Here is a 26,342-nt window from a genome sequence, read left to right as displayed (position 1 = left end):
CCTCCACATGGTTTCCTTTTTTGGCACCGCATTACTTTCCTATTTTAGTAAATTTATACACCTAAAGTTTATACACATCAAGTTTACACATCTAAAGTTTAGAGACCAAAAGTTTATAAGTCAAAAGTTTATATATCTGATTCAAATTTAAATTTGAATTCAAATATTTTTTTATATATAGTATTTCTATACATCTAAAGTTTATACACCTAAAGTTTATACACCTAAAGTTTATAAGTCAAAAGTTTACATACCTATTTCAAATTTGAATTTGAATTATATCTGACTCAAATTTAAATTTGAATTCAAATATTTTCTATATACAGTATTTCTATACATCTAAAGTTTATACACCTAAAGTTATAGACCCAAAGTTTATAAGTCAAAAGTTTACATACCCGATTCAAATTTGAATTTGAATTCAAATTTTTTATATATAGTATTTCTATACATAAATTTTTCTAACTTTTTGTTTTTTTAAAAAATATTGTGTGGTGTACTGTAATAGGAAGAGAAGAAGGGGAGGAGGAAAAAGGAAGAAGAGGGAGGAGTATAGGGGGAGGGGGGAGGGGGGCGAACTGATCGCCCAGATCGCTGGGCGATCGATCGCCCATTAGAAGGGCCCTCTAGAATGCCACAAGTTGGCATCATTGGTTTATGTCCTAGTGTATCTGGGGTATACCAGCCATACAAATTTTAAGAGTTGCATTTATTTATTTTATCTTATAACTACGTATCCCACGTAATCGTATCGACCAACACAACACGTCGATTCATCATCTCATCTACACTAATTTTAATGTACCGAAAGAAAACTGACTCATTTCTGTCACATGTTTCTCATGTTTAGAAAAAGACATTTGTTTGGCTGCTTGCTAAAAGAGACCAAGGCCGAACAATGACACGATTGGAGTACGTCGGAAATAATTAACAATCAGTGGTACTAGTAAGCCCGTGATCTCCAACCTCTCGGTCGCCAGCTTACTACAATTGGGCACAAGAGCGACAGGTGAGGAACCAAAGAGGACAAGAGAGGTAAAGAGAAATATAAGGTGTAGAAAAAGTGGAAGAAACCCTCCTGATGCTGGGAGGTGAGCAGTGACGGATCCACGCTCAGACCCAGTTTTTTTCTTCAACCCTAAACTTCAACTTTCTCGTTTTCCTATAGCACGATTTTCAAATTGTTACATGATGTATTTTTTTTTAAAAAAAAGTCTATATAGAAGTTGTTTAAAAAATTCAAACAAATCTATTTTAAAAAATTATAATTATTAATACTTAATTAACAATGTGCTAATAAGTTTTCTCGTTTTATGTACACTAAAAAAATCTAACTGCACAAGTGTAGATGGAACGCAGCCTGGCATGTTTCGATTGGTGGCATTTTAAACCAATCATTGTTTCACAAAATTAATAAACATGCATATACATTTAGTTTATTACCAAATATTTAGCTTAGGAAATTTTGGCAATATCACATTTAACACATCCTACCAAAACTTGGTAACGCTGTTGACTTACCAAAAATTTGGCATTGCTAAATTTCTAAAATGTTTATTTTTGCTTTAAACTAAACTGTCCTGCTACAATGGAGTCAAACCCATGAAGCCCTGAAGAATTGACTCTAGTAGAACAATAGTCTTCAACTCTTCATAGTTTATATAAAAGCAAATTTTGCTACAGGATATCGTGACTTTACGATCTGTACGACACCGCACGAAGCAACACTGGCAAAAATTAAATATTTGCTGGTGGACATCGCACCTATTAAAATAATAATTTTTGGTTGAAGAGGTGAGAGAAATTGTGTAAAAGTTCTAAAATACTCTTGGGCCCACATGTCGGCTCTCTCATCTCTTTCCTCTCTATCCCCGCACCCCTTCCTCCCGTGCCGTGGCCCTGCCGGCGGCGCTGCGCTGTCCTTGCCACCCTGGCACCCCGTCCGCATCCATGCTGATGATGCCATCTCCATCCTCGCTCTACCACCGGCAGCTGCCAAGATGACGCGTCGCTATTCCTAGCGGACCAAGCCGAGCACGCCGTCCTTGCCAGCCACAGATGCCACCTCGTCCTCTCACAACTGCTCCCTTGCCACTCGCTGCACACCAAGGACATACCGATGACCAAGCCCTACCAGCGTCGGCCTACCCACGCCGTCCTTGCGCGAATCGCGTCGGCCGTCGTCCTTGCCGCCCTCACCACGCCGCCCGAAGACCATTCCGTCGCCCATGCAGTCCGCCACCACGACCGACGCCCATGTCGTCCTTGTGTCAGCCACCACCTTGCCGCACCATCCTCGTCGTGAATCGCGCCGCCCAGGCCGCTCCAATCACTTCGCCACAAGCAAGATCCACAGGATGGGCATCCTCCAATGGCGGCGAGCGCCGTCACACCCGAGCAGGCACGCCTCGCCGAGGAGGCTGGCACCTGCGCGGTCATGGCGCTGGAGCGCATCCTCGCCGACATCCGCGCGCAGGCAGCGTCGCCCACATGTCCGACCCGGTGCTCATCCACGACATCAAGTGCGTCGTCACCATCGCAGTGATGGCCAAGGCCCGCATTGAGCACTTTGTGGAGGCCCGGATCTTGGAGGCCATCGGCGAGGCACAACTTCCGCGTCCTCTTCGTCTGCGGCTGCCCCGACCTTGGCGAGGCGCTCCGCCGCATCCGCGAAGGCGCCGCCATAATCCGCACCAAGGGCGAGGCGCCGCTGACATGGCCAACGCAGGGGAGGAAGGGGGTGCGGGGATGGAGAGAAAAGAGATGAGAGAGCTGACATGCGGGTCAAGTGTATTTTAGAACTTTTACATGATTTCTTTCTCCTCTTAGACCGAAAATTATTATTTTAATGGGTACGGTGTCCACCAGCAAATATCCAACTTTTGCCAGTGTTTTTCCCAAAAGTCACTTCGCACGGTGTTCTACAGCTAAAACCGCAAAGTCCCAATGTCATGTAGCAAAATTTACCTTATATAAAACGAAAATTGAAAAAAGCTCAGTGAAGCATTCAATGGTTTAACATCCGTTTGAAAGATATTATGTGAAAAAAACACAGCGGTTGTAACTAGTTACAGCTGTTGCTCCATCTGCTGGCTGTTTCTCTGCTTTTGCCTGGACAATGCCAGCAACAGCCACCGCCCCACAGTCCCGGCAACAGCCGCCACAGCGGCCAACAACCTGCTCCAGCCCAGCGTTGAGAGCTCGAGGTTGCAACGAGCCGGCCACCCTCCCACAACTAGGAAAATCGTTGTCCCAGTCGACCAAAAATTATTTTTCCAGGGAGGGAAAGACCCGCCAATACGCAAAGACCTGTAAAAATCAATTTCATAGACGGCATTTTCATTTTTGGAGGCGCTATAGCCAGACGCCAGCGAAAATATTTTGGGCGAACAAAAAAAAATCACCACCAACCCCACCCGTGCTCGCCCTACCGTCTCCAGCTGCGACGCCGCCGTAGCCCTCGTACCTCTGTCCGGATCTAAGGTTAGGATTTTGGCAGGGAGAGGGAGAGAGGGGAGGTGAGGGGAGCCGTTGGGAGCCGCTGCCGCCGCAACCGCCCTCCGTCCCCCTCCCCCTACTAGTCGGATCTAGGAGGGAGAGATCCAGAAGGGAGGGAGGGAAGCTGCGCCATGGGTGGGTGCCGCCGCTGCCACTGCCATCGCCGGGAGCCCCCGCCAACACCTCCCTCCCTCCTCCCCCCTCTAGCCGAGCTGCCGCCGCCGCCCCTCCCCTCTGTCGGATCTGGGAGGCAAGAGGCAGAGGGAGAGGAGGGGAGCCGCACCCCCGCCACCCTCCCCTCCGGCAACTGCTGCCACCCCTTCTCTCTGCCAGATCTGGGAGGGGAGGGGAGCCAAATATGGGAGAGGAAGGGGGGGCCATGTCGCCTCCTCCGCGCGCCATCGGCACCCTCCCTCTCTGGCCACGCCGCCGCCGCTGCCCCTCCTCTCTGCCGGAGAGAGAGAGGGAGGGTGAGGGGTTGCGCGCGCCGCCTCCTCCATCGCCAGTGCCGGCTGTGGCTGGCCCTTTCGTCATCGTTGGTTGTGGTCAGCGCTGCTGCTGTGTCCAGTAGATGGATAGGGAGGGAGGAAAAGTGAGAGAGAGAGGGAGAGAAGTGGAGGAAAAGTGAGGGAGAGGGCGCACGGCTAGGAAATTAATTTTAATAGTGTTTTCATATTTTTTCCATGCGAAAATAAATGTATTATTATTGACGGGGCTAAATCTAAAGGTTCTTTACGCTTTAGTTAGGCCCAGTTTAGCACAGTTTTCATCTGGATTCGTCGTCTCGTGGACATAGGAAATTCAAACCTGCACCTATTAGGTGTTTTGTAGTAGTGTAATGGGGCATATTCGTGGGTGTGTAAGTATAACGTTATATAATTAGTGATGAACACGCATGTGTCATGTAATTATTACAAAAGTGGCGGTCCTATGAGCGTATGTTATGGGCTTATTCGTGGGTACACAAGTCTAGTATGTTATATGTTGACTGTCTAATAGTGATGTAAAAAAATGTGGTGGTGGATTAAATTCGAATATTAAAAACAGATCCAAATTAACTTCACCACTTATATCTTTATATCCGGAAAAAATGGATAATTAATCTTTTTTGTGATCAGTAATAAATAGGAAAAAAAATCCACTATAATATATACGTTCCCGAACGTTCCATTCAGCACACGTCGACATCGACTTTGACAGCTATTTCACAGGGAGAATCACTTGGACAGCTACTGGTAGTGAATGATGTACATAATTTGGCAAAATACAACAAGCTCTCACCCTCGCGAGGCCGCATACATACATAAAACGGCCGGCATTGTGTGTCACCCCACCAACCAAAAATAATAACAAATGGCTTCTTTTCTTCCATGGTTGCCATGGCTTCTCGCCGCTCTCCTCTCCGTCTACCTCCTCGACCTCCTTGCACACTCCCGCCGCCTCCTCCCGCCGGGACCCCGCCCACTGCCGCTCATCGGCAGCCTGCACCTGCTCGGCGACCAGCCACACCGCTCGCTCGCCGGCCTCGCCAAGATGTACGGCCCGCTCATGTCGCTCCGCCTCGGCGCGGTCACCACGGTGGTCGTCTCCTCGCCGGACGTTGCCCGCGAGTTCCTGCAGAGGCACGACGCCGCCTTCGCAAGCCGGTCCGTTCCCGACGCCACCGGTGACCACGCCACGAACTCCGTCGCCTGGCTGCCCAACTCGCCGCGGTGGCACGCGCTCCGCAGGATCATGGCGGCGGAGCTGTTCGCGCCGCACCGGCTCGACGCGCTCCGGCGTCTCCGGCGCGAGAAGGTGCAGGAGCTCGTGGACCACGTCGCCCGGCTGGCGGAGCGCGAGGGCGGCGCGGCGGCGGTGGACGTCGGCCGTGTCGCGTTCGCGACGAGCCTGAACCTCCTCTCGAGCACGATCTTCTCCCGCAACCTCACCAGCCTGGACGACCACGGCGAGTCCATGGAGTTCAAGGAGGTGGTCGTGGAGATCATGGAGGCCGGCGGTTGCCCGAACGTGTCGGACTTCTTCCCGGCGATCGCCGCGGCGGACCTGCAGGGATGGCGGCGGCGGATGGCCGGCCTGTTTGCGCGGCTCCACCGGGTGTTCGACGCGGTGGTGGAGGAGAGGCTGAGCGAGCGCGACGCCGGCGAGGCCAGGAAGGGTGACTTCCTCGACGTGCTTCTCGACGTCGCGGCGCGGGACAATCCCTCGGCCGGGCTGGACCGTGACACGCTCCGGTCACTGTTCACGGTAACACGTACACGTGCATGCTTGTTACTGTCGGTTCCATTAATTCCTTGATTTTTCTTCAATGGCGCGCGAAACTGTTTTAAAACCTCAAGGATGTTATATCTCATTTGTCTCAAATACATTGAAATACTAGTAAAAAAAGGAAAAATATTAACAACATTGATACAATATATATGCACACAAGTAAAAAAAAACCATCATAGGTGCCGGAGCCGGTTCCCAACCGGCACCAATACTAGCAACCGGTACCTATACCAAAACAATTTTGCTATGAAAAAAGTACGAATTACCCCCCTAAACTATTGAGGTCAGCCAAATTTCCCCCCTAAACTCGAAAAGCCAAACATTACTCACCATCAACTTTCAATAACGAACGAATTACCCCCCTCGATCCAATCCAGGGCCGTTTTGTCCTACGAGGCAACCCAGTCAGCATTTTTTTTTAAAAAACATGGTGGGGCCCACCTATTATTCTCTCCCACCTCCTCCTTTTCCTCTTCCCCTCTTTCCGTCTCTCTCTCTCTCTCGCGTCATCAGGCGCGGCCGTGCGGGCGGTTGACGCGCATGGCGGCCCGCGAGGCGGGAGGTGGGCAGCGGCGCGTCGTCAGGCGTGCCAAGCAAGCGGGGGCGGGCGCAACGAGGAAGGGGACTGGTAGGTGGGCTCTAGATGGCGGCGGGTGGCGTGGAGGCGCCATGGAGGGGGCGCGGTTGGGAGGGGAGGCGAGCGTGGCGGGCAGCCGGGAGGGTGCTGCGGCGGGCACGGCTGACGCGAGAACGACCTCTCGTCCTCCGCGTCCTCTTCCCGATGCCGCATCTGCTGTCCGCCATGGAGGCGGATGGCTATTCGTAATTCTTACGATCATAGATAGAATCCGCAAGCGCACGAATATACCGATGTAGCACTTCCCCTACGGAGTATTCCAATGGGTATCGAATCCAAGAGAACGTGTGTGGTCAGATCTTCCTCCGGTTCATCCAAGGACACCAAGCAGATGATAGGCCAGGATAGAGAGGATTTACTAGTGAGAAATAGTGCCTAGGGAAAGCTTAACTTTAATCCTAATGCAATACTACAGGCACTAGCAATCCGTTGTTCCCAGATATCGCTCTACTACGTACCCGGACAGGGAGGACTTTAGTGCTCTTGAGGGCTGTCACCACCTCTATACCTACCTTAAACGTACTGCGGGATACGCAACAACCACTGGAAATTAATTACCTAGACACTGCATCTACGCAATTAATAACTACGCTAGTGCAAATCAAAAACTAAAGCAATTACTATAAATAAATGGACTATAGTGAACAATGATCCCGTATGTTATTTACGAACTAACCAAGAGATAATTCTCATGAGATAAATCTAAATTACTGAGGAAGAATATTATATTGAATTCAGAGTAAAAACAGAATAAAAGAAATGAGAGAAGATTACCGACAACTCCGAAATTCTTCTGACTTCTTCTACTCTACTCTCTTCCTATTCTAGTATACAATATAGTCCAATAGAGCCTCATATAATTCAGCTCAAGCTTGGAAGTGTGTGAGTGAAGTGAGGGAGTGATGTCTTTACATAGAGGTAGGTGTGACGGTTGGCGAAGGGGAAATGTCTGAAGTGCCTTCCAACCGTCATCAAGGATGCATCTGGGACATCTACGCCAAACCCCACATCCAACGGTGAGGATGGTGGTTCAGCCGAACCTGGGCTGGGCCCATCTGGCCTTGGCTTTGGCCCATGTCCTCCCCTGGTCCTCCTCTATCCATTCTTTGGTATTTTTGGCTGATTCTCTAGTGTTTTGATGAAGTTCACAACCCATCCTTGTATGGATACATAATTCTCCTCACTTTAGTCTAAATTTCCTCCCAACCTCAGGGTTTATCACCTACATACAAATATACACTAACACTTGTGGAATATGTGAGATTAATTAAGCACCTATCACTATGTTGGATGTTTTATTATCTGAACTTTATGCAGATGTTGGCAGTATAGAATCGGCATTTAACAGTCGCCAACAAAAGCCCCCACATTTAGCTCTTTGCTCGTCCTTGAGTAAAGGTTATTGTAGAATGAATTTCTTCAAGATATAAATCAGGCATGTAAATCATTCACAACCATACCTGCACCTGTGAACCTTATTAGTGGCTATCTTACCATCTTGAGCAATTGATAGATGGAATGACCTCGATTCCAGTCCTTCTTGCTTCTCTGTCAGACTTATGGGATTTTAATGAATTTTCGCAAACCAGCTCTTTTCCTCATATTGACTTTCTCTCTTATCTCTCAAGAATATATATTTTCTTTTTGGATCTTCACCAAGGCAAAATGTGCCAGAATTTACCCCTATTCTAAGGCTGATATGTGGAGTTCGGTAGGGACAAATTGTGACATACCTGCATCATATATATTGCAAAGCCAAAAATACGGACTCAAGAAGATCATCATTCATATTCCTAGATCAAGGGTCTTTATTTGTGGTAGAACATAGAAAAGTAAAATATTTTGTGGAATGGTGGAATAAAGAAATGATTCTCCCTTTTCCCTATACTTTCTCCTCCATTTTTGTTTTCTTGGCATGAATATGGAAGGGGCATGGCTATATTTTCTTTTCATCATGCTCAATGTTTTGAGAGCAAGCTTTATTTCCTTCTCTCTTTTTTTTCTTATAGTCATGCCTTTCCCTCCTTTTCTCGTTTTCTTTTACCAAGAACTTTTCGAGGAGAAGAAAGCATAGTTTAATGTAGGAGTTTATTTGGATGGAAATTTTTGTGGGAAGCCAACTTCCAGTGTAGAAGCTTAGTTGTATTATATATGTGGAAACAAAAATGGAAATGACCCCTTGATCATGAGAGTATGAAAGATATCTAACACGAGTCACATAAATTTGACAAAGCTCAATATAATGTCAAGCAGTCATATGCATAATAAGGTTTATCAATGATATACTTGCATATGGCCTTGGTAAGTATAAAATGAAGTCAATTGGAGGAATGAGCTTCTTAAAACAATTTTATTTTTGAAAACAAACTCCCAAGAGTCATAACAAAAGTTGCAAGAATTCCTTTCATCTTTAATCATCTCAAATAAAGCAATTACTTAGATGCATAAGGTTCCCTAAACATGGATGGTTGTTCACAAGCACAAGTTCAGCTGAGAATAATGAATATACAAGATCAACCATATGAAGAATTTCATTAGTTGGAAATTTTATCTTTTCAATTCTGCTTGAACCAATTGTTTTTCTGAATTTTCAGCTCTAGTACTATACCATGGTGGAGATATACAGATAATAGACGTGCTCACCTACTTACCTGTAAAAATTGAGAGGTATTGGGGCCAACACTGGTTCGGCCGAACCACCACTCTGGTGTCCAATCCCTCTGCAATTTTCTGCAGAGTTCCGTGCCTTCCAGGTGTTCAGAGATTCAACAATTTTCAGAGTATATGCACGTCAGAAGCTAGGAAATCTTCCACACACTTATTCGAAACCTGAACTTTATTAGACAAAAACAGAAACAAACTTAGCATGCATTGGGGTTAACACCAATGAGCCAAATTATTTATAGCAAGTTCTTACATAATTGGAAAAGATAAAAACCAAGCACCTACTACTACTTTATTCATGGGAGAGGAGACATCTAATTAGCATAATACTTATTCTCCTTCCCCATTTCTACAAATGCACGCTTGATTTTAGCGCACAAACCGCGACTAAGGGTATCAACATTATTCCTAAGTTCAAAAAGTTCTACCCCTAGCTCCGCATTTCGGTCCCTAAGCTCAATGTTCTCCTTGCAGAGCTTCTTTACTTGCGATGCTAGCTTATGAACTGAGAGCTCCGACGACTTTACTTCATCTCCTTGAAATTGGCCTGCCGCCCTTACAATTGGAGGGTGCATCAATTGACGCTTCACCTTCATAGGTGGAGGGCTATGGGATTCCGCTGCCCCCTCCTTCTCCGACTCCGTCAAAGGCCGGAGGAAGCCCTTACCATACCCACCGCCGGGAGTTCGCACTCCCTGAATGCGAAACCAAATTCAGGGTTTATCACCTGCATACAAATATACACCAATACTTGTGGAATATGTGAGATTAAGCACCTATCACTATGTTGGATTTTTTATTATCTGAACTTTATGCAGATGTTAGCGGTATACAATCGGCTTTAACAGTCGCCAACAATGGCGCGGTGGGGAAGTGTCACGCCCAGAAATTTCCGAATAGAATTCCAAGCAGAATGTGCATTAAAACCCTCGTCCAGAACCGCCCGGGGTACACAAATGACAAAGTTGACATACAGATCCACGTCTTACAAATATTATAAAAGTCTTACATAAATGCAGCGGGAAATTAAAAGATAAATGGAGCTAAGCCTTGACTTGGACTGCAGCGGGAACACCACTCCACAGGCATCCTCGATGGCACGGACGAAGCCTACTCCTCGGAAAAGTCACCATCCGACGCATACGCAAACTCTGGGGTTTTGGGGAAAATAGAGCAAGATTGAATATAACCACCGTACTCAGCAAGTCATACCGGAACAGGGGGTATGATGCAGGATATAACCAAAGGATAGCAAGAGCGGTTCATTTGCATAAATCGAGCATTTATAAACAGTAGTTGAAAGCAGTAAACAGTTGTAATAATTAATCATTATTAACCATCCACTGTCGAACGCTACACCACGTTTGTCACGCCCGGAATTTCTATCCAAAATTCCAAACGCTTAAGTGTGTGTGAACCCTCGTCCAGGAATCAGCCGAGGCACACAATAACAAATTGATAATAGAGTACAATTATTACTCTAATTAATAAGCGAATAAAATGTCATTACAGAGGTAGATAGTTCCTCTCAATCAATAAAGATCTAAGCAGCGGAAAATAAGATAAACGGCGCAGACGACTCCACTCCACAGGCAGCTTGACTAGGGCTACACCTAATCCTCCACACCATCAGCATCACTGTAGAACTCCTCCTCTGATGAATGATTGCAAGGTGAGTATATGACATACTCAGCAAGCCACGCAGCAAATATGCAAGTGCACAGGATAACAAAGGATGGCATAGTAGGGTTTCATTTGCATAAACAGCATTTAATAAACATTTCAGAATTTAATAAAACAGTTGAGTAATAATTAAACAATATTAATCCAACGCTATATAACATACCCTGTTGCATAGGCCCAACCATTCTGAACAACCAATCCCGGCTGCACAGTTCTATCTCCAAACCAGGAATATACCATTCCAAACCAGGAGCTAATCAAATTATTACCAGTCATAGTATCTTTTATTATAATGAGAGGTGTGAGACTAATCACGAAAGACATTGCTAGACCCGCCCATAACCGCGAGCACGGCTATTCGAATAGTTTTACTCTGATCAGAGGTGTACCACTGTACCCACAAGACACAGCCCCACGACATGTCACCATGTACCTCGATACCACCACGGTACCTTGGAAAGGAGCTGTGACAATACCCCTCACACAACACAATCCAACACAGCGCACCGTTCCTGGATCATAATCACCCCCTTATAAACAAGGCATGGACTCCCCAGCGACCCCCGTGGGCTTATCTCCAACACTTCTCAGTCTGGTGCCCCGCAATGAACCATGCTATACAAAAGGTAAAGCCGTTGCCCACGCTGGCTTGTGGTTGGCACGGTTAATGTTTCACAACCGAAACTCGTGAACCGGTCCTTAATTGTCATGAGCACGACCATCAAAACCATGTGCTCACAACCCACCATTATCAGGTTTTAGTTGGCAAATTAATTAATTAACCAATCATGATTAACCATAATGAGTCATCATTAAGCCATCATTAAATAATAGTGAGTCATATGTTATCCCAATAGTGTGCTAATGTTACTAAGCATGGCTAAGCAATCACCTCTAATATCTAGCTGAACCAATATATAAAGCCCAACTAGTCAAGTTATAATAACCCAAGGTATCAAGAAATAAAGTAATCAAGAACAAAGGGGCTATAACAAACAATAGGTTAATTCCACCCAATGACATTCGAAAATAAATGCAATAGTTGAATAGAAACAATAGCTTTAAATGGGATCAACATGCTCAAAGGGTTGTTTGGGATCTGTGTGACTTGCCTTGCTGGCCTTGGAACTCTTCAAATTCTTCTCCCGCGAAAACGGACTCTCCGGAAACGTCGGAATCTAAACAGAAAAGAGCAAAACACCAAAACAGCACATAAAAAAGCATGAACAGTACATGTGGATATTTTTAACATGTAGATCTCAATTTTAGAAAAATTTAGAGACTTGAACCAACTAAATCCGAGCTAAGATGAATTAGTTATGAATTTTTAAAGATTAAATCGGATTAAAACACTTATATGGATTTTAATTGAATTATGACGCAATAATGAATTATTTTTGAAAAGGAAAACAGGATTTATTGCGTCAGCGGCTAGGGTTTGCGGTGGACCGGGTGCACGGCGACGGTTCACGAGATTGGACGGCCGAGATCGATCCATGCAAAACGAACGGCCGAGATCGACTGGTCCACGGCCTGACCACGGCGGACGGCACCGATGGCGTCAGCGGTGACGTCATCTCCGGCGGCGGCTCGGGCGCGCATGCTCGCCGGCGAACGACGGCGCGGCGGCGCGAACGGAGAGCACCTACGGGTAGCGGACGGCACGGCGAACTCACCGGTGACCAAAACGGCGGCGGAAGATCAACGGACGGCGACGACGACGAGGAAGAAGCGGCGGCGACCTTCGGCTTGACGACGGCGACGGTGTTCCGGCGGTCTACGGCGACGACGGAGGGGCGGACGAGGACGGCGACGCGACGGCGACCACGACGGCGGTCTCCCCGAGCGACGGCGATGACTGGAGCGACGGCGGCGCACGGCTGGAGCGGCGGCGACGACGGCGGCGCGAGGGCTCACGGCGCTAGGGCTCTACGGACGACGAGAGACGAAGGCGAGGGTGGCGACGGGTAGCGGAGGACCTGGGGATCCTTTTAAAGAGGCAAGAAGGCGACGGCGAAGGCCCACGGCGACCGGCGACGAGAAGGAAAGGTTAGAGTTCGGGAGAGAAAGCCGAATCCGATTCGAGATCGAATCCTCCGCTTTCCAAACGATTTAGAAGAAGTTCCAAAAGGGAAAAGGTAGAGGAGGTCCCGAAGATCATTTCCCCTCTATTGATTTCACCGGAAACGGAAAGGGGTGGCTGGATTTAGAAAGAGACGACGGCGGCGCGGCGCTAGGGTTTCGGGCGGCGGCGGCGCGAGGAAGACGACGAGTCTGACAGGTGGGCCCCACCTGTCAGCGGGCGGACGCGCGCGCGCGAGCGACAGCTGCGGCTGCGGACTGAGCCGACTTGGGCCGGGGAGAGAGAGAGAAGGTTTTGGGCCGACTTTCGGCCCAAAGCCAAAAGAGACTTTTAAAAACCTTTTTCCATTTAAATTATTCATGAAATGCAATTCCATTTATTAAAAATACTTCCTTGGCTCAAATAAATCCCAGAAAAATCTAGGAATTATAGAATCAAGCAAAGTATTTAATGAAATTTTATCTGGCCCCATTTTATATTGGAATTTATTATTTAAAATTAGATCTTCTTTTCTAGGCTTTTAAAATCAATTCTAATAATTCCAATTAAACAACAATTTATATATATTTAGGATTTTTAGGGTGTGACAAACCTACCCCCCTTAAACAGAATCTCGTCCTCGAGATTCGGAAGAACTAGCGAACAGATGCGGATGAGCTGACTTCAATTCATCTTCCCGTTCCCAAGTTGATTCTTCTTCCGAGTGATTACTCCACTGAACTTTACAAAAACGGATAACTCGATTCCTGGTTCTTCTCTCATCTGTTTCTAAGATACGGATTGGTTTCTCAATATAGGTCAGATCCTCTTGGACTTCTATCTGTTCAAGATTAGCTTCTTCGGTAGGTACCCTTAAACACTTTTTCAATTGCGACACATGGAACACATTATGGACTCCTGTTAAAGATTGAGGTAACTCCAATTGATAAGCGACCTCTCCTCTTCTACTGACAATCTTGTAAGGTCCCACGAAACGCGGTGCCAATTTTCCTTTAGTGTGGAAGCGATGAACTCCTCGAAGAAGCGTGACACGAAGGTACACATAATCCCCTTCGTCAAAACTTAGATCTCTACGACGATTGTCGGCATAACTCTTATGACGAGACTGGGCCACACGCAATCTTTCTTGAATGATTTTCACCTTTTCTTCTGCTTCCCTCAGGATATCAGTCCCAAAAACCTGACGTTCTCCCGTTTGATCCCACAAAAGCGGAGTGCGGCACTTCCGACCATACAGTGCTTCGTAAGGAGCCATTTGGAGACTAGCTTGATAACTGTTGTTGTACGAGAATTCCGCATAAGGTAAATTCTTTTCCCAACTTCCACCGAAGTCTAAAGCACAAGCTCTCAACATGTCCTCCAAAATCTGATTTACCCTTTCGGTTTGTCCGTCTGTCTGCGGATGATAAGCAGTACTAAAGTTCAGCTTAGAACCCATCTCTTCTTGAAGCTTCTTCCAAAACTGTGAAGTAAACTGACTACCTCGATCAGACACTATTTTCTTAGGGACACCATGCAAGCACACAATCCTTGCCATATACAATTCAGCCAACCGACTTCCGGAATATGTTGTCTTTACTGGGATGAAATGAGCCACTTTGGTAAGTCTGTCGACTATCACCCAAATAGAGTCATGTCCTGATGACGTTCTGGGTAGACCGGTGATGAAATCCATACCGATTTCCTCCCACTTCCATTCAGGAATCTTCAAAGGCTGCAGCAAACCTGCGGGCTTCTGATGTTCTGCCTTGACTCGCTGACAAACATCACATACTGCTACGTATTCTGCGATTTCACGCTTCATACTTGCCCACCAAAATCTTTCCTTGAGATCCTGGTACATCTTAGTACTACCAGGGTGAATGGAGTATAAAGTATCATGAGCTTCTTTCAGAATTGCATCTTTTAAATCTTTGTTGTCGGGGACACAGATTCTCTCACCCAACCATACAGTTCCTTGCTCATCTTCCAAGAAACCGATAGCTTTTCCTCTTCTCATATTCTTCTTAATTTCTTGAATATCGGGGTCATTAATTTGGGCTTCTCTAACCTGATCGATTAGCGTGGGCTTTGCTTCTAAGACTGCAATAAAACCTCTACTAACAATTCCCAAATTTAATCTTTCAAATTCCTTGCATAACTCCAATGGCAACTGTCGTCCTTCCGTAGCATTGCAATAGCCTTTCCTGCTAAGAGCATCTGCTACAACATTAGCCTTTCCCGGGTGATAATGAATTCCCATGTCGTAATCCTTAATTAATTCTAACCATCTCCGTTGTCTCATGTTCAAATCTGGCTGAGTAAAGATATACTTTAAACTCTTGTGATCGGTGTACACCTCTGTACGAGTACCGAAAAGATAATGACGCCAAATCTTCAACGCATGAACCACTGCAGCTAACTCAAGATCATGAGTAGGGTAGTTCTTCTCATGCGGGCGTAACTGACGAGATGCATAGGCAACCACCTTCCCATCTTGCATCAGAACACAACCTAACCCAAGTTTGGATGCATCGCAATACACCCTGAAACTCTTTCTTGGATCAGGTAAAATCAAAATAGGAGCTGATGTTAAGCGATTCTTCAACTCTTGAAAACTCTACTCACATTCTTCGGACCGCTTGTACTTTACATCCTTTTGAAGCAGTCGTGTCATGGGCTTAGCAATCTTGGAGAAATTCTCTATGAACCTCCAGTAATAACCTACAAGACCCAGGAAACTGCGAATCTCTGAAACTGTCTTCGGTTGTTTCCAGTTGGTTACGGATTCCACATTACTAGGATCAACGGCAACTCCTCCGGCTGAGATGACGTGACCAAGGAACTTCACTTCAGACAACCAAAATTCACATTTGCTAAACTTGGCATACAACTGATGTTCTCGCAGCTTCTCTAATGCAAGGCGAAGATGTTCTTCATGCTCTTCTTTTGTTTGGGAGTAAATAAGAATGTCATCAATAAAGACCACCACGAACTTGTCTAGGTATTCCATAAACACCTTATTCATCAAGTTCATGAAGAAAGCGGGGGCATTGGTAAGTCCAAAAGACATAACAGTACATTCGAACAATCCATACCTAGTGGTAAAAGCCGTCTTAGGTATATCTTCTTCTTTGATTCTCAACTGGTGATACCCTGATCGAAGATCTATCTTGGAGAAAACGGTGGCACCTTTAAGCTGATCAAACAAATCGTCAATTCTGGGCATCGGGTACTTATTCTTGATAGTCACATCATTTAGTGCACGATAGTCCACACACATCCTCTGGGTATGGTCTTTCTTTTCCACAAAAATAACTGGAGCTCCCCATGGAGATGAACTTGGTCTGATGTATCCCTTTTGAAGCAAATCGTCGACTTGCCTTTTGACTTCTGCCAACTCATTGGCTGCCATTCTGTAAGGTCTCTTATGGATCGGAGTTGTTCCGGGTATCAGATCTATTCTGAATTCAATATCTCTCTTAGGCGGCATACCAGGTAAATCGTCCGGAAACACGTCCGAGTATTCCTGTACTATGGGAATCTCTTCCAAAGCCATTTGGTTCAGACTTGACCTTAAAGACTCAGAAGACAGTGCATGAACCGTTACAACTCGACCATCATTGCTGATGAGAGTTACTTTTCTGTTGGCACAGTCTATCACACCTTTATACTTGACTAACCAGTCCATCCCTAGGATGACATCAAGATCTTTAGATTCTAACAAGATAAGATTGGCCAGAAATGGCACTTCTTGAATTTCTATTCTGACAGAGGGGCTACGTTGCAAAGAGAGTACTTGATTACTCGGGGTACTAACCATCAAAGGACGTCTAAGATCTTCTACTTCCATCCCATGATTTCCCGCAAAACTCATAGATAAAAATGAATGTGTAGCACCAGAATCAAAAAGCACTGTTGCAAGAACTGAGTTAACAAGGAACGTACCCAAAATCACATCTGGAGCACCTTGAGCTTCTACCGCAGCAACATGATTGACACGAGCCTTTGATGTAGGTGCGGTAAAGTTACTCTGGGCAGGGACAACCCTCACGCGGCGGGGCTTCGGACACTTGTCAGAGTAATGTCCTGGTTCACCACAGTTGAAGCATACTCCGGGCTTGCTGCCTTGCTCCTTCTTGGCAGGCTGTTGTTGTGTTGGAGCTGCAACAGGACGTGGAGCTTGATTGCGGATGTTGTTGCCTGCGTTGTGGTTGAAAAACTGACGCTGTGGACGAACAGACGAAGAACCTCCCTGTGGCATGGACTGGGGTCCTAAAGTAAGACGCGGCCTCTGACTATTCCCCTGTTGTGCCTTGAAGTGAGCAATCCGGCGTTTCTTCTACTCCATGCGGTTATACTTGTCCTCCTGACGAATAGCCTTATCCACTAACTTATGGAAATCATGGTAATCCCCAGTCATGAGTGGGTAAGACAGCTCATCATTAAGTCCTTCCAAGAACCTCTCCTGGCGCTCTTCATTAGTGCGCACATCTTCCGGAGCATAACGAGCCAAACGATTGAACTCGTGCAGATACTCGGTGACCGTGCGAGATCCTTGGGTGAGCGACCTAAATTCTTTCTTCTTGAGAGACACCACTCCCGATGGTATATGCGTCTTCCGAAAAGCAGCGGTGAATTCAAGCCAAGTGATAGGTTCAGCAGTAGTCCTGTTAAGGCGGAAGTGATCCCACCACTCAGAGGCAGGGCCATACAGTTGGTGTGATGCAAATGAGACCTTCTCCTGATCAGTGCACTGAAGCAAATCCAACTTCTTCTCTATGGCGTGCAGCCAATCACCAGCTTCCACAGGATTAGTGGTGCTAGAGAAAGTGGGCGGCCTCACACGAAGAAATTCTGCTAACTTGTTCTGGGGAGGTGCCTGGTTATTTCCCTGGTTCTGCTGGTTCTGGAGTTGCTGCATCATCATGTTCATAAGCTGTGCCTGTTGAGCCAGGACTTGGGCAAGTGTGGGATTCTCTCCATTGTTGTTGTTGTTGTTGTTGGGGCCATTCCCGTTGCTGCGAGTGAGCACCATCTGGCATGGGCAAGAGCACAAGAAGAGAAACCGGGGAAAACTACTTAGGACAGAGAAGTAATTTTTCTTCTAACTTAACTTTTATTGATCTTAACTGAGTTTCATTATTACAAAACTGAAGACTCTCTCACACCACTAAACTCACCAACTACCTAATACTCGAAAGCAAACAAACGCATGCACTTACATCCCACCACTGATGTAAACCACATGCAGGACCCACACACACAACCACACTTAAAACAAGCAAACTAACACAACGATCTAGGACAACGGCTTGACAAGGAACTCTAGGTCTTCCGGGCATCGGAGTTGATTGAAGGCTCGTTCGGCTCGTCTCCATCATCTTGAGTGGCTCCCCACTCGACCTTTGAATGGGTGCGCTTCGATTCTTCTCCTTCATCATCACTTATATTGACGACCGGAGGGTCTGCTAGGGTTGGGATAACTTCTTTCTCCACCACACGGACCTTTGGCGCCAATTGGTAACGAGGGATGAATAGAGCTCTCTTCCTTGCGGTAAGGCGAACCCTGGCCTTCTGCGGCGGTGCTTCTCCCTTCAATGCGGCTAGTTCCTTCTCCAAACGATCCACCTTGTCTTCTAGCTTGCAAATCTTACCGCGATTCCGGTCTTCACGATCTTGAGCTGCTAGCACAACCTCCGCGCGGGTCTCATCCATAGCCCACAGCATCTCAACCAGATGCCTTGTGGTAGCATCATTCTCAATCCCCTCAGTCTCAAGGTAGCTGCCACGGTCACTTCCCTGGGGTTGGCGAGGATGGTAGCGATACTCAGTGTCGGCCAACTGATCACTGTAGCGATCGCGGAGCTCTCCTATGGCGATCCTTGCCACCTCCTGACATGCATGAATATAATTTCCTCCTCCAGCTTCGAACATCACTGATGGGATATCTTCACTATTACTGTTCAAGGTGACTTTGACTCGACACTTCTCTTCATCCCGATCATGAGGAATCTGGGCATACATAGGGGCAGTCCCAAATCCTATGGCAAAGGACATCGTACGCAACTCCTGGACAAATCCCTCAACACCAAACAAGTACTCAGGCTTGTAGCGCGGCATCTAAAGACAAGTGAAAGGAGGGAGTTAAGATGTTTGTCCAATTAATAGCACAAGTTTTTGGATTAATTTGAATTAAGTTAGAAAATCCAAGTAAAAGGTAAGTAAGTAAACCAAGCTTGCAAGATAAGTTGAAACAGTTGGAAACAAGATCACAAATTTTGCACTTTTGAACGACAGGTTTCAAAAGAAATAAAATAAAAGAAAAGTTATAAAATCAATATGCTAAATTTATTTCATTGCAGCAAGATTAAACAATGTTGTAAAACTTTTGCTGGCCAATAAGCCATTAGTACAGTAATAGATGTACGGTACTAATAACACAGGAATAATAAATAAATTTTTAAATGAGAACAATTAAAGGAATTATAAACTGCATGTGCCATTTGTTTGGTTTAATTAAAAGAGAAAGAGAGGAGAACAGTTCTATTTTTCCAATATTTTTAGAGGGCTTCTATGGGTAACCATTGGGCATAACCTAGGGTCAAGGAGGCTCTGATACCAACTTGTCACGCCCGGAATTTCTATCCAAAATTCCAAACGCTTACATGTGTGTGAACCCTCGTCCAGGAATTAGCCGAGGCACACAATAACAAATTGATAATAGAGTACAATTATTACTCTAATTAATAAGCGAATAAAATGTCATTACAGAGGTAGATAGTTCCTCTCAATCAATAAAGATCTAAGCAGCGGAAAATAAGATAAACGGCGCAGACGACTCCACTCCACAGGCAGCTTGACTAGGGCTACACCTAATCCTCCACACCATCAGCATCACTGTAGAACTCCTCCTCTGATGAATGATTGCAAGGTGAGTATATGACATACTCAGCAAGCCACGCAGCAAATATGCAAGTGCACAGAATAACAAAGGATGGCATAGTAGGGTTTCATTTGCATAAACAGCATTTAATAAACATTTCAGAATTTAATAAAACAGTTGAGTAATAATTAAACAATATTAATCCAACGCTATACAACATACCCTGTTGCATAGGCCCAACCATTCTGAACAACCAATCCCGGCTGCACAGTTCTATCTCCAAACCAGGAATATACCATTCCAAACCAAGAGCTAATCAAATTATTACCAGTCATAGTATCTTTATTATAATGAGAGGTGTGAGACTAATCACGAAAGACATTGCTAGACCCGCCCATAACCGCGGGCACGGCTATTCGAATAGTTTTACTCTGATCAGAGGTGTACCACTGTACCCACAAGACACAGCCCCACGACATGTCACCATGTGCCTCGATACCACCACGGTACCTTGGAAAGGAGCTGTGACAATACCCCTCACATAACACAATCCACCACAGCGCACCATTCCTGGATCATAATCACCCCTTATAAACAAGGCATGGACTCCCCAGCGACCCCCGTGGGCTTATCTCCGCCACTTCTCAGTCTGGTGCCCCGCAATGAACCATGCTATACAAAAGGTAAAGCCGTTGCCCACGCTGGCTTGTGGTTGGCACGGTTAATGTTTCACAACCGAAACTCGTGAACCGGTCCTTAATTGTCATGAGCACGACCATCAAAACCATGTGCTCACAACCCACCATTATCAGGTTTTTGTTGGCAAATTAATTAATTAACCAATCATGATTAACCATCATGAGTCATCATTAAGCCATCATTAAATAATAGTGAGTCATATGTTATCCCAATAGTGTGCTAATGTTACTAAGCATGGCTAAGCAATCACCTCTAATATCTAGCTGAACCAATATATAAAGCCCAACTAGTCAAGTTATAATAACCCAAGGTATCAAGAAATAAAGTAATCAAGAACAAAGGGGCTATAACAAACAATAGGTTAATTCCACCCAATGACATTCGAAAATAAATGCAATAGTTGAATAGAAACAATAGCTTTAAATGGGATCAACATGCTCAAAGGGTTGTTTGGGATCTGTGTGACTTGCCTTGCTGGCCTTGGAACTCTTCAAATTCTTCTCCCGCGAAAATGGACTCTCCGGAAACGTCGGAATCTAAACAGAAAAGAGCAAAACACCAAAACAGCACATAAACAAGCATGAACAGTACATGTGGATATTTTTAACATGTAGATCTCAATTTTAGAAAAATTTAGAGACTTGAACCAACTAAATCCGAGCTAAGATGAATTAGTTATGAATTTTTAAAGATTAAATCGGATTAAAACACTTATATGGATTTTAATTGAATTATGACGCAATAATGAATTATTTTTGAAAAGGAAAAGAGGATTTATTGCGTCAGCGGCTAGGGTTTGTGGTGGACCGGGTGCACGGCGACGGTTCACGAGATTGGACAGCCGAGATCGATCCATCCAAAACGAACGGCCGAGATCGACCGGTCCACGGCCGGACCACGGCGGACGGCACCGATGACGTCAGCGGTGACGTCATCTCCGGCGGCGGCTCGGGCGCGCATGCTCGCCGGCGAACGACGGCGCGGCGGCGCGAATGGAGAGCACCTACGGGTAGCAGACGGCACGGCGAACTCACCGGTGACCAAAACGGCGGCGGAATATCAACGGACGGCGACGACGACGAGGAAGAAGCGGCGGCGACCTTCGGCTTGACGACGGCGACGGTGTTCCAGCGGTCTACGGCGACGACGGAGGGGCGGACGAGGACGGCGACGCGACGGCGACCACGACGGCGGCCTCCCCGAGCGACGGCGACGACTGGAGCGACGGCGGCGCACGGCTGGAGCGGCGGTGACGACGGCGGCGCGAGGGCTCACGGCGCTAGGGCTCTACGGACGACGAGAGACGAAGGCGAGGGTGGCGACGGGTAGCGGAGGACCTGGGGATCCTTTTAAAGAGGCAAGAAGGCGACGGCGAAGGCCCACGGCGACCGGCGACGAGAAGGAAAGGTTAGAGTTCGGGAGAGAAAGACGAATCCGATTCGAGATCGAATCCTCCGCTTTCCAAACGATTTAGAAGAAGTTCCAAAAGGGAAAAGGTAGAGGAGGTCCCGAAGATCATTTCCCCTCTATTGATTTCACCGGAAACGGAAAGGGGCGGCTGGATTTAGAAGGAGACGACGGCGGCGCGGCGCTAGGGTTTCGGGCGGTGGCGGCGCGAGGAAGACGACGAGTCTGACAGGTGGGCCCACCTGTCAGCGGGCGGACGCGCGCGCGAGCGACAGCTGCGGCTGCGGACTGAGCCGACTTGGGCCGGGGAGAGACAGAAGGTAAGCCAAAAGAGACTTTTAAAAACCTTTTTCCATATAAATTATTCATGAAATGCAATTCCATTTATTAAAAATACTTCCTTGGCTCAAATAAATCCCAGAAAAATCTAGGAATTATAGAATCAAGCAAAGTATTTAATGAAATTTTATCTGGCCCCATTTTATATTGGAATTTATTATTTAAAATTAGATCTTCTTTTCTAGGCTTTTAAAATCAATTCTAATAATTCCAATTAAACAACAATTTATATATATTTAGGATTTTTAGGGTGTGACAACGTTGCAACAGGCCCAACCACCCACCTGGACTAATCAATTTCATTAGACTAGACTAGGGTGACCTATGGAAAGGCTCACCGGCGTGCGGCGGATAGCGGCCATCGATGGCGGAATTCGACAGAGGAGGGGTGGACGAGGTGGGCCTCGGCCGCGCGAACCTGACGGTGGCGACGGCGCGGTGCGGCGGCGGCCCTAGTGGCGGCTAGAGGCGACCAGAGTAGTGGAAGAGACCGCAGCGGATGGGTGCACGGTGCGGGAGCGGTGGAGAGCTCGGGAGAGGTCGGCGGAACAAGGAAAAATGAGGAGGAGGATGTGGGGATGGATTATATAGGGGCGGAGAGGTCGGGAACGGCCAGGAGTGGCTCAATTTCGCCGGAGTTAGTGGGGAAGTTGGAGGAGTCGAGAGAGAGAGAGGCGGGATTCGAATTTGAATCCCGGCCATCTCGTGGCGTGGACGCGAGCGGAAGTGGGGGCGTGGGCGCGGGGAAGGCGGGGCATGCGGGAGCGGGGCGCGGGGAAGGCGGGGAAGGTGGGCGGCGTGCGCGCGGCGGCGGTTGCCGGCTCGGGGGAGCGGCTGGAGGTTGGGGAAAGGGCTGACAGGTGGGCCCCACCTGTCAGCACCCGAGGGAGTGAGGGGGAGGCGGCCTGGACTTTGGGAGGAGGAGGGAAAACGGGCCGACCCAGTAAGGAAGGGGGGATGCGGGAGGTGAGGGGCCGACGGCCAACAAGAGAGAAAAAGGAGGAAAAGAAAAAGAGAAAAAGAAACGGAATTTCCCAAGGATTAAATATTGCACTTTGCTTATTTTAATTGGTTAAAATTATTTCCAAGGCTCTGAGAATTCCACTAAAAATCCTATTAGCATATTTTGACATGTAGAATCCAAGAAAAATTTCACATGCCGATTCCGATTATTAGATGCATTTATTAATTAAGGATTCACCTCTAGGTTAAATTAAATCATTTCTTCGGACGATTTATTTTATGAATTTTAAAGCAAGGAGGGGAACTTCAGGGCGTGACAGGATGTCGAAGCAGGCAGCGAGGGGGAAGCCGACTTCGCCGGTTAAGCCCAGTTGGTCTCGTGCACCGCCCGCCCTCGCACGCCCGCCGCCCACCACCCGGCCTCGCGCGCCGCCTCACCTGCCGACCGCTCGCCCTCGCGCGCCGTGCATCCACCGCCCGCACTCGCGCACCGCCGGGCGCGCCGGCTGGCCGCGGGGCCACCCACCTCGCGGTCTCGCGCACCCGCCGCTCACCGGCCGGCCACCTCCACCCCTCCCACTCCATCCCGCCTTCTCCACTGGTGAGCGATGACGTCGGCCATGGACTTACTGCGCTCGAGCACCACCTCGTAGCCATTGGTCCAACTCTCCATCCCGGGCGCCATCACCTGCCAGAAGAGTCCACCAGCACACGCGCTGCCCGCCCACGCCGACGTCACCGTGTCATGGACCGTTCGGAAGTAGGTGTCCCTCGCCGCCACCGTGTACCCGTTCGACCGCGTGGACCACCCGAACACCGTCATCAGCAGCGGCTCCCGGAGCACCGCCGCTGAGTCGCGGATGTGGTCAGCCATCCACTTCCTCATGAACGCCACCTGCTCGGCGGCCATGGCGGAGAGGCGGGTACCGGCCGGAAGCATCGGCAAGGGGAGGTAGAGGGGATGAGGGAGGGGGAGTGGAGGAAATGGAGGGTCGGGCCGGTGGTCGGCGCGCACGCGGTGGCCATGACAGAGAGGCGGTCCCTCGTGGCGCCGGCCGCCGCCGCCATCGCGGCCTCACGCGGTCGTCCAGTTCCCGCTCCTCGTCTCACGTTGCGCGCCGCCATGCGTGCCTCCACGGCTCCGCCCACGAGAGATAGAGAGGGATTAGGAAGAGAGAGAGAGATAGAGGAAGAGAGAAAGGGGGTCCCACCATTTAAAAAAAATAAAATGTTGACTGGACTACCACGCGTACACCACATAGACCAAAACCACCACGGATTGGGTCGAGGGGGGTAATTCGTCCGGTTTACATTGTTGGGGGTGAAGAATGTTTGGTTTATGTTTTAGGGGGGTAATTCGGTCGACCGCGATAGTTCGGGGTGGGGAGGAATTCGTACTTTTTCCTTTTGCTATATATTTATCGACAAATTTTCTCCTAAAAATTTGACAGATGTAATTATAGTACAATCATAGTGTAATTACACTATAACTTGCATTTAATTACACTATAACTATAATATAACATGTATGTAACTTTCAAAAATCTCTCCGTAATATGTTATTTTGGTAAAATGGAAGTCGTGGGAACAAGTCCTTTCACATATGCGTGTGCTGTGATTTTTCTTCTTCCTCACCAGAACAAATCTTATAATAGATCTAACGATTCAAAATTGCGTGAAACTTACATACAAGTTACAATATAGTTACATGTAAGTTACAGTGTAATTACATACAAGTTACACAGTAATTACACAAGATTGTACTAAAATTACATCTGTCAAATTTTTAGAAGAAAATTTGTTGACAAATGTATAGGTGGTCCCTACAAAAAATAGAACCGGCACCTAGAGGTTTGCACGAGCCAAAAAAAAGAGCCGGCTCAAATCGAGCCGGAACTCACAATCGCCGTCACTGCGTCATGCCCCAGTTCCCCACATCCCCAAATCCCCAGTTTACAATCGTCGTTGTTTGAAATCCCCAAATCCCCACATATCACAGATTGAAACATATTCAACAACAAAATCATCCACAAATCACAAAAACATCTAAAAGAATCTACAAAAACATAAAAAAAAACAATCCATCGGGCTCCGCCGCCTGCCACCGCCGCCCGTCGCCTCCCCTCCCAACGGATCCGACGGAGGGGAATGCGCGGCCGCCGCCGTTGCCGTCCCCGAGGTCCGGCGTCTTCCATCCGATCGGATCTAGTGGAGGGGAGGGCACGGCCGCCGCCGCCGCCGCCTCGTCCGGACCGCCGCTCGGCCATCCCTGAGTTCCACCACCTCCCCTCCAGCAGAGGGGATGGCATGGCTACCGCCAGACGTTGTTGCCGCCTCTGCCGGGGTCTGACCCCTCCCCTCCAGGCGGATCTGGCAGAGGGGAGGGTTCGGCCGCTGCCTCCGCTGGGCCACCGCCAAGGTCCACCGCCTCCCCTCTAGCTGGATCTGGCGGAGGGGAGGGCGCGGCTGCCACCGCTGCCGCCTTCGCCTTGCCACCACCACTGTTTCCTCTGCCCAGCTGCCACCGGCCTGCTACCGAGACAAGAGAGAGAGAGAGAGAGAGAGAGCGATAGATGGAGGCAGGAGAGTGAGAGCGAGAGAGAGACGGAGAGAGCGAGAGAGACGGGAGGGACTTATACGGGCGGATGGATAAGACCGAGAGATGGATAAGGCCGGCTCGTCGGCTTAGCTCAGTATAGGTGCCGGTTTGTTAGAAAACCGACACCATTATAGGTGTCGGTTTTGTTTAAAAAACCGATACCTATAGTATAGGTTCCGGTTTTTCTTTAAAACCATACCTATCGGTGTCGGTTTTATGTGTTTTCAGCCTGCGGGGGAGGGAAAAGCACTATAGGTGCTGATTTTAACTGTTCCGGCACCTATAATGCCGATCTATATGAGGTTTTTTTAGTAGTGACACCAGTACTCAAAACTTAAGGTTCTGCGCAAACTCAACTCACGCATTGTCACGCCCGGAATTTCTATCCAAAATTCCAAACGCTTACATGTGCGCGAACCCTCGTCCAGGAATCAGCCGAGGCACACAATAACAAATTGATAATAGAGTACAATTATTACTCTAATTAATAAGCGAATAAAATGTCATTACAGAGGTAGATAGTTCCTCTCAATCAATAAAGATCTAAGCAGCGGAAAATAAGATAAACGGCGCAGACGATTCCACTCCACAGGCAGCTTGACCAGGGCTACACCTAATCCTCCACACCATCAGC

General features: G+C 47.5%; 1 protein-coding gene across 1 annotated transcript in view; it reads left to right on the top strand.

The window, feature by feature from the left end:
- The first annotated feature begins 4,847 nt into the window (after window positions 1-4,847).
- Window positions 4,848-26,342, top strand: part of LOC127753470 (geraniol 8-hydroxylase-like) — a 35,063-nt gene continuing 13,568 nt past the window's right edge. The window contains exon 1 of the mRNA XM_052278951.1: window positions 4,848-5,745. Coding sequence (XP_052134911.1) covers window positions 4,852-5,745 — 894 coding nt within the window. The 5' untranslated portion in view covers window positions 4,848-4,851. The remainder of the gene's footprint in view (window positions 5,746-26,342) is intronic.

The sequence above is a fragment of the Oryza glaberrima genome, chromosome 10 (assembly GCF_000147395.1).
Source record: "Oryza glaberrima chromosome 10, OglaRS2, whole genome shotgun sequence".
NCBI classification, from domain to species: Eukaryota; Viridiplantae; Streptophyta; class Magnoliopsida; order Poales; family Poaceae; genus Oryza; species Oryza glaberrima.
The sequence above is the reverse complement of the archived record's forward strand: the minus strand, read 5'-3'. Positions and strand labels throughout refer to the sequence as shown.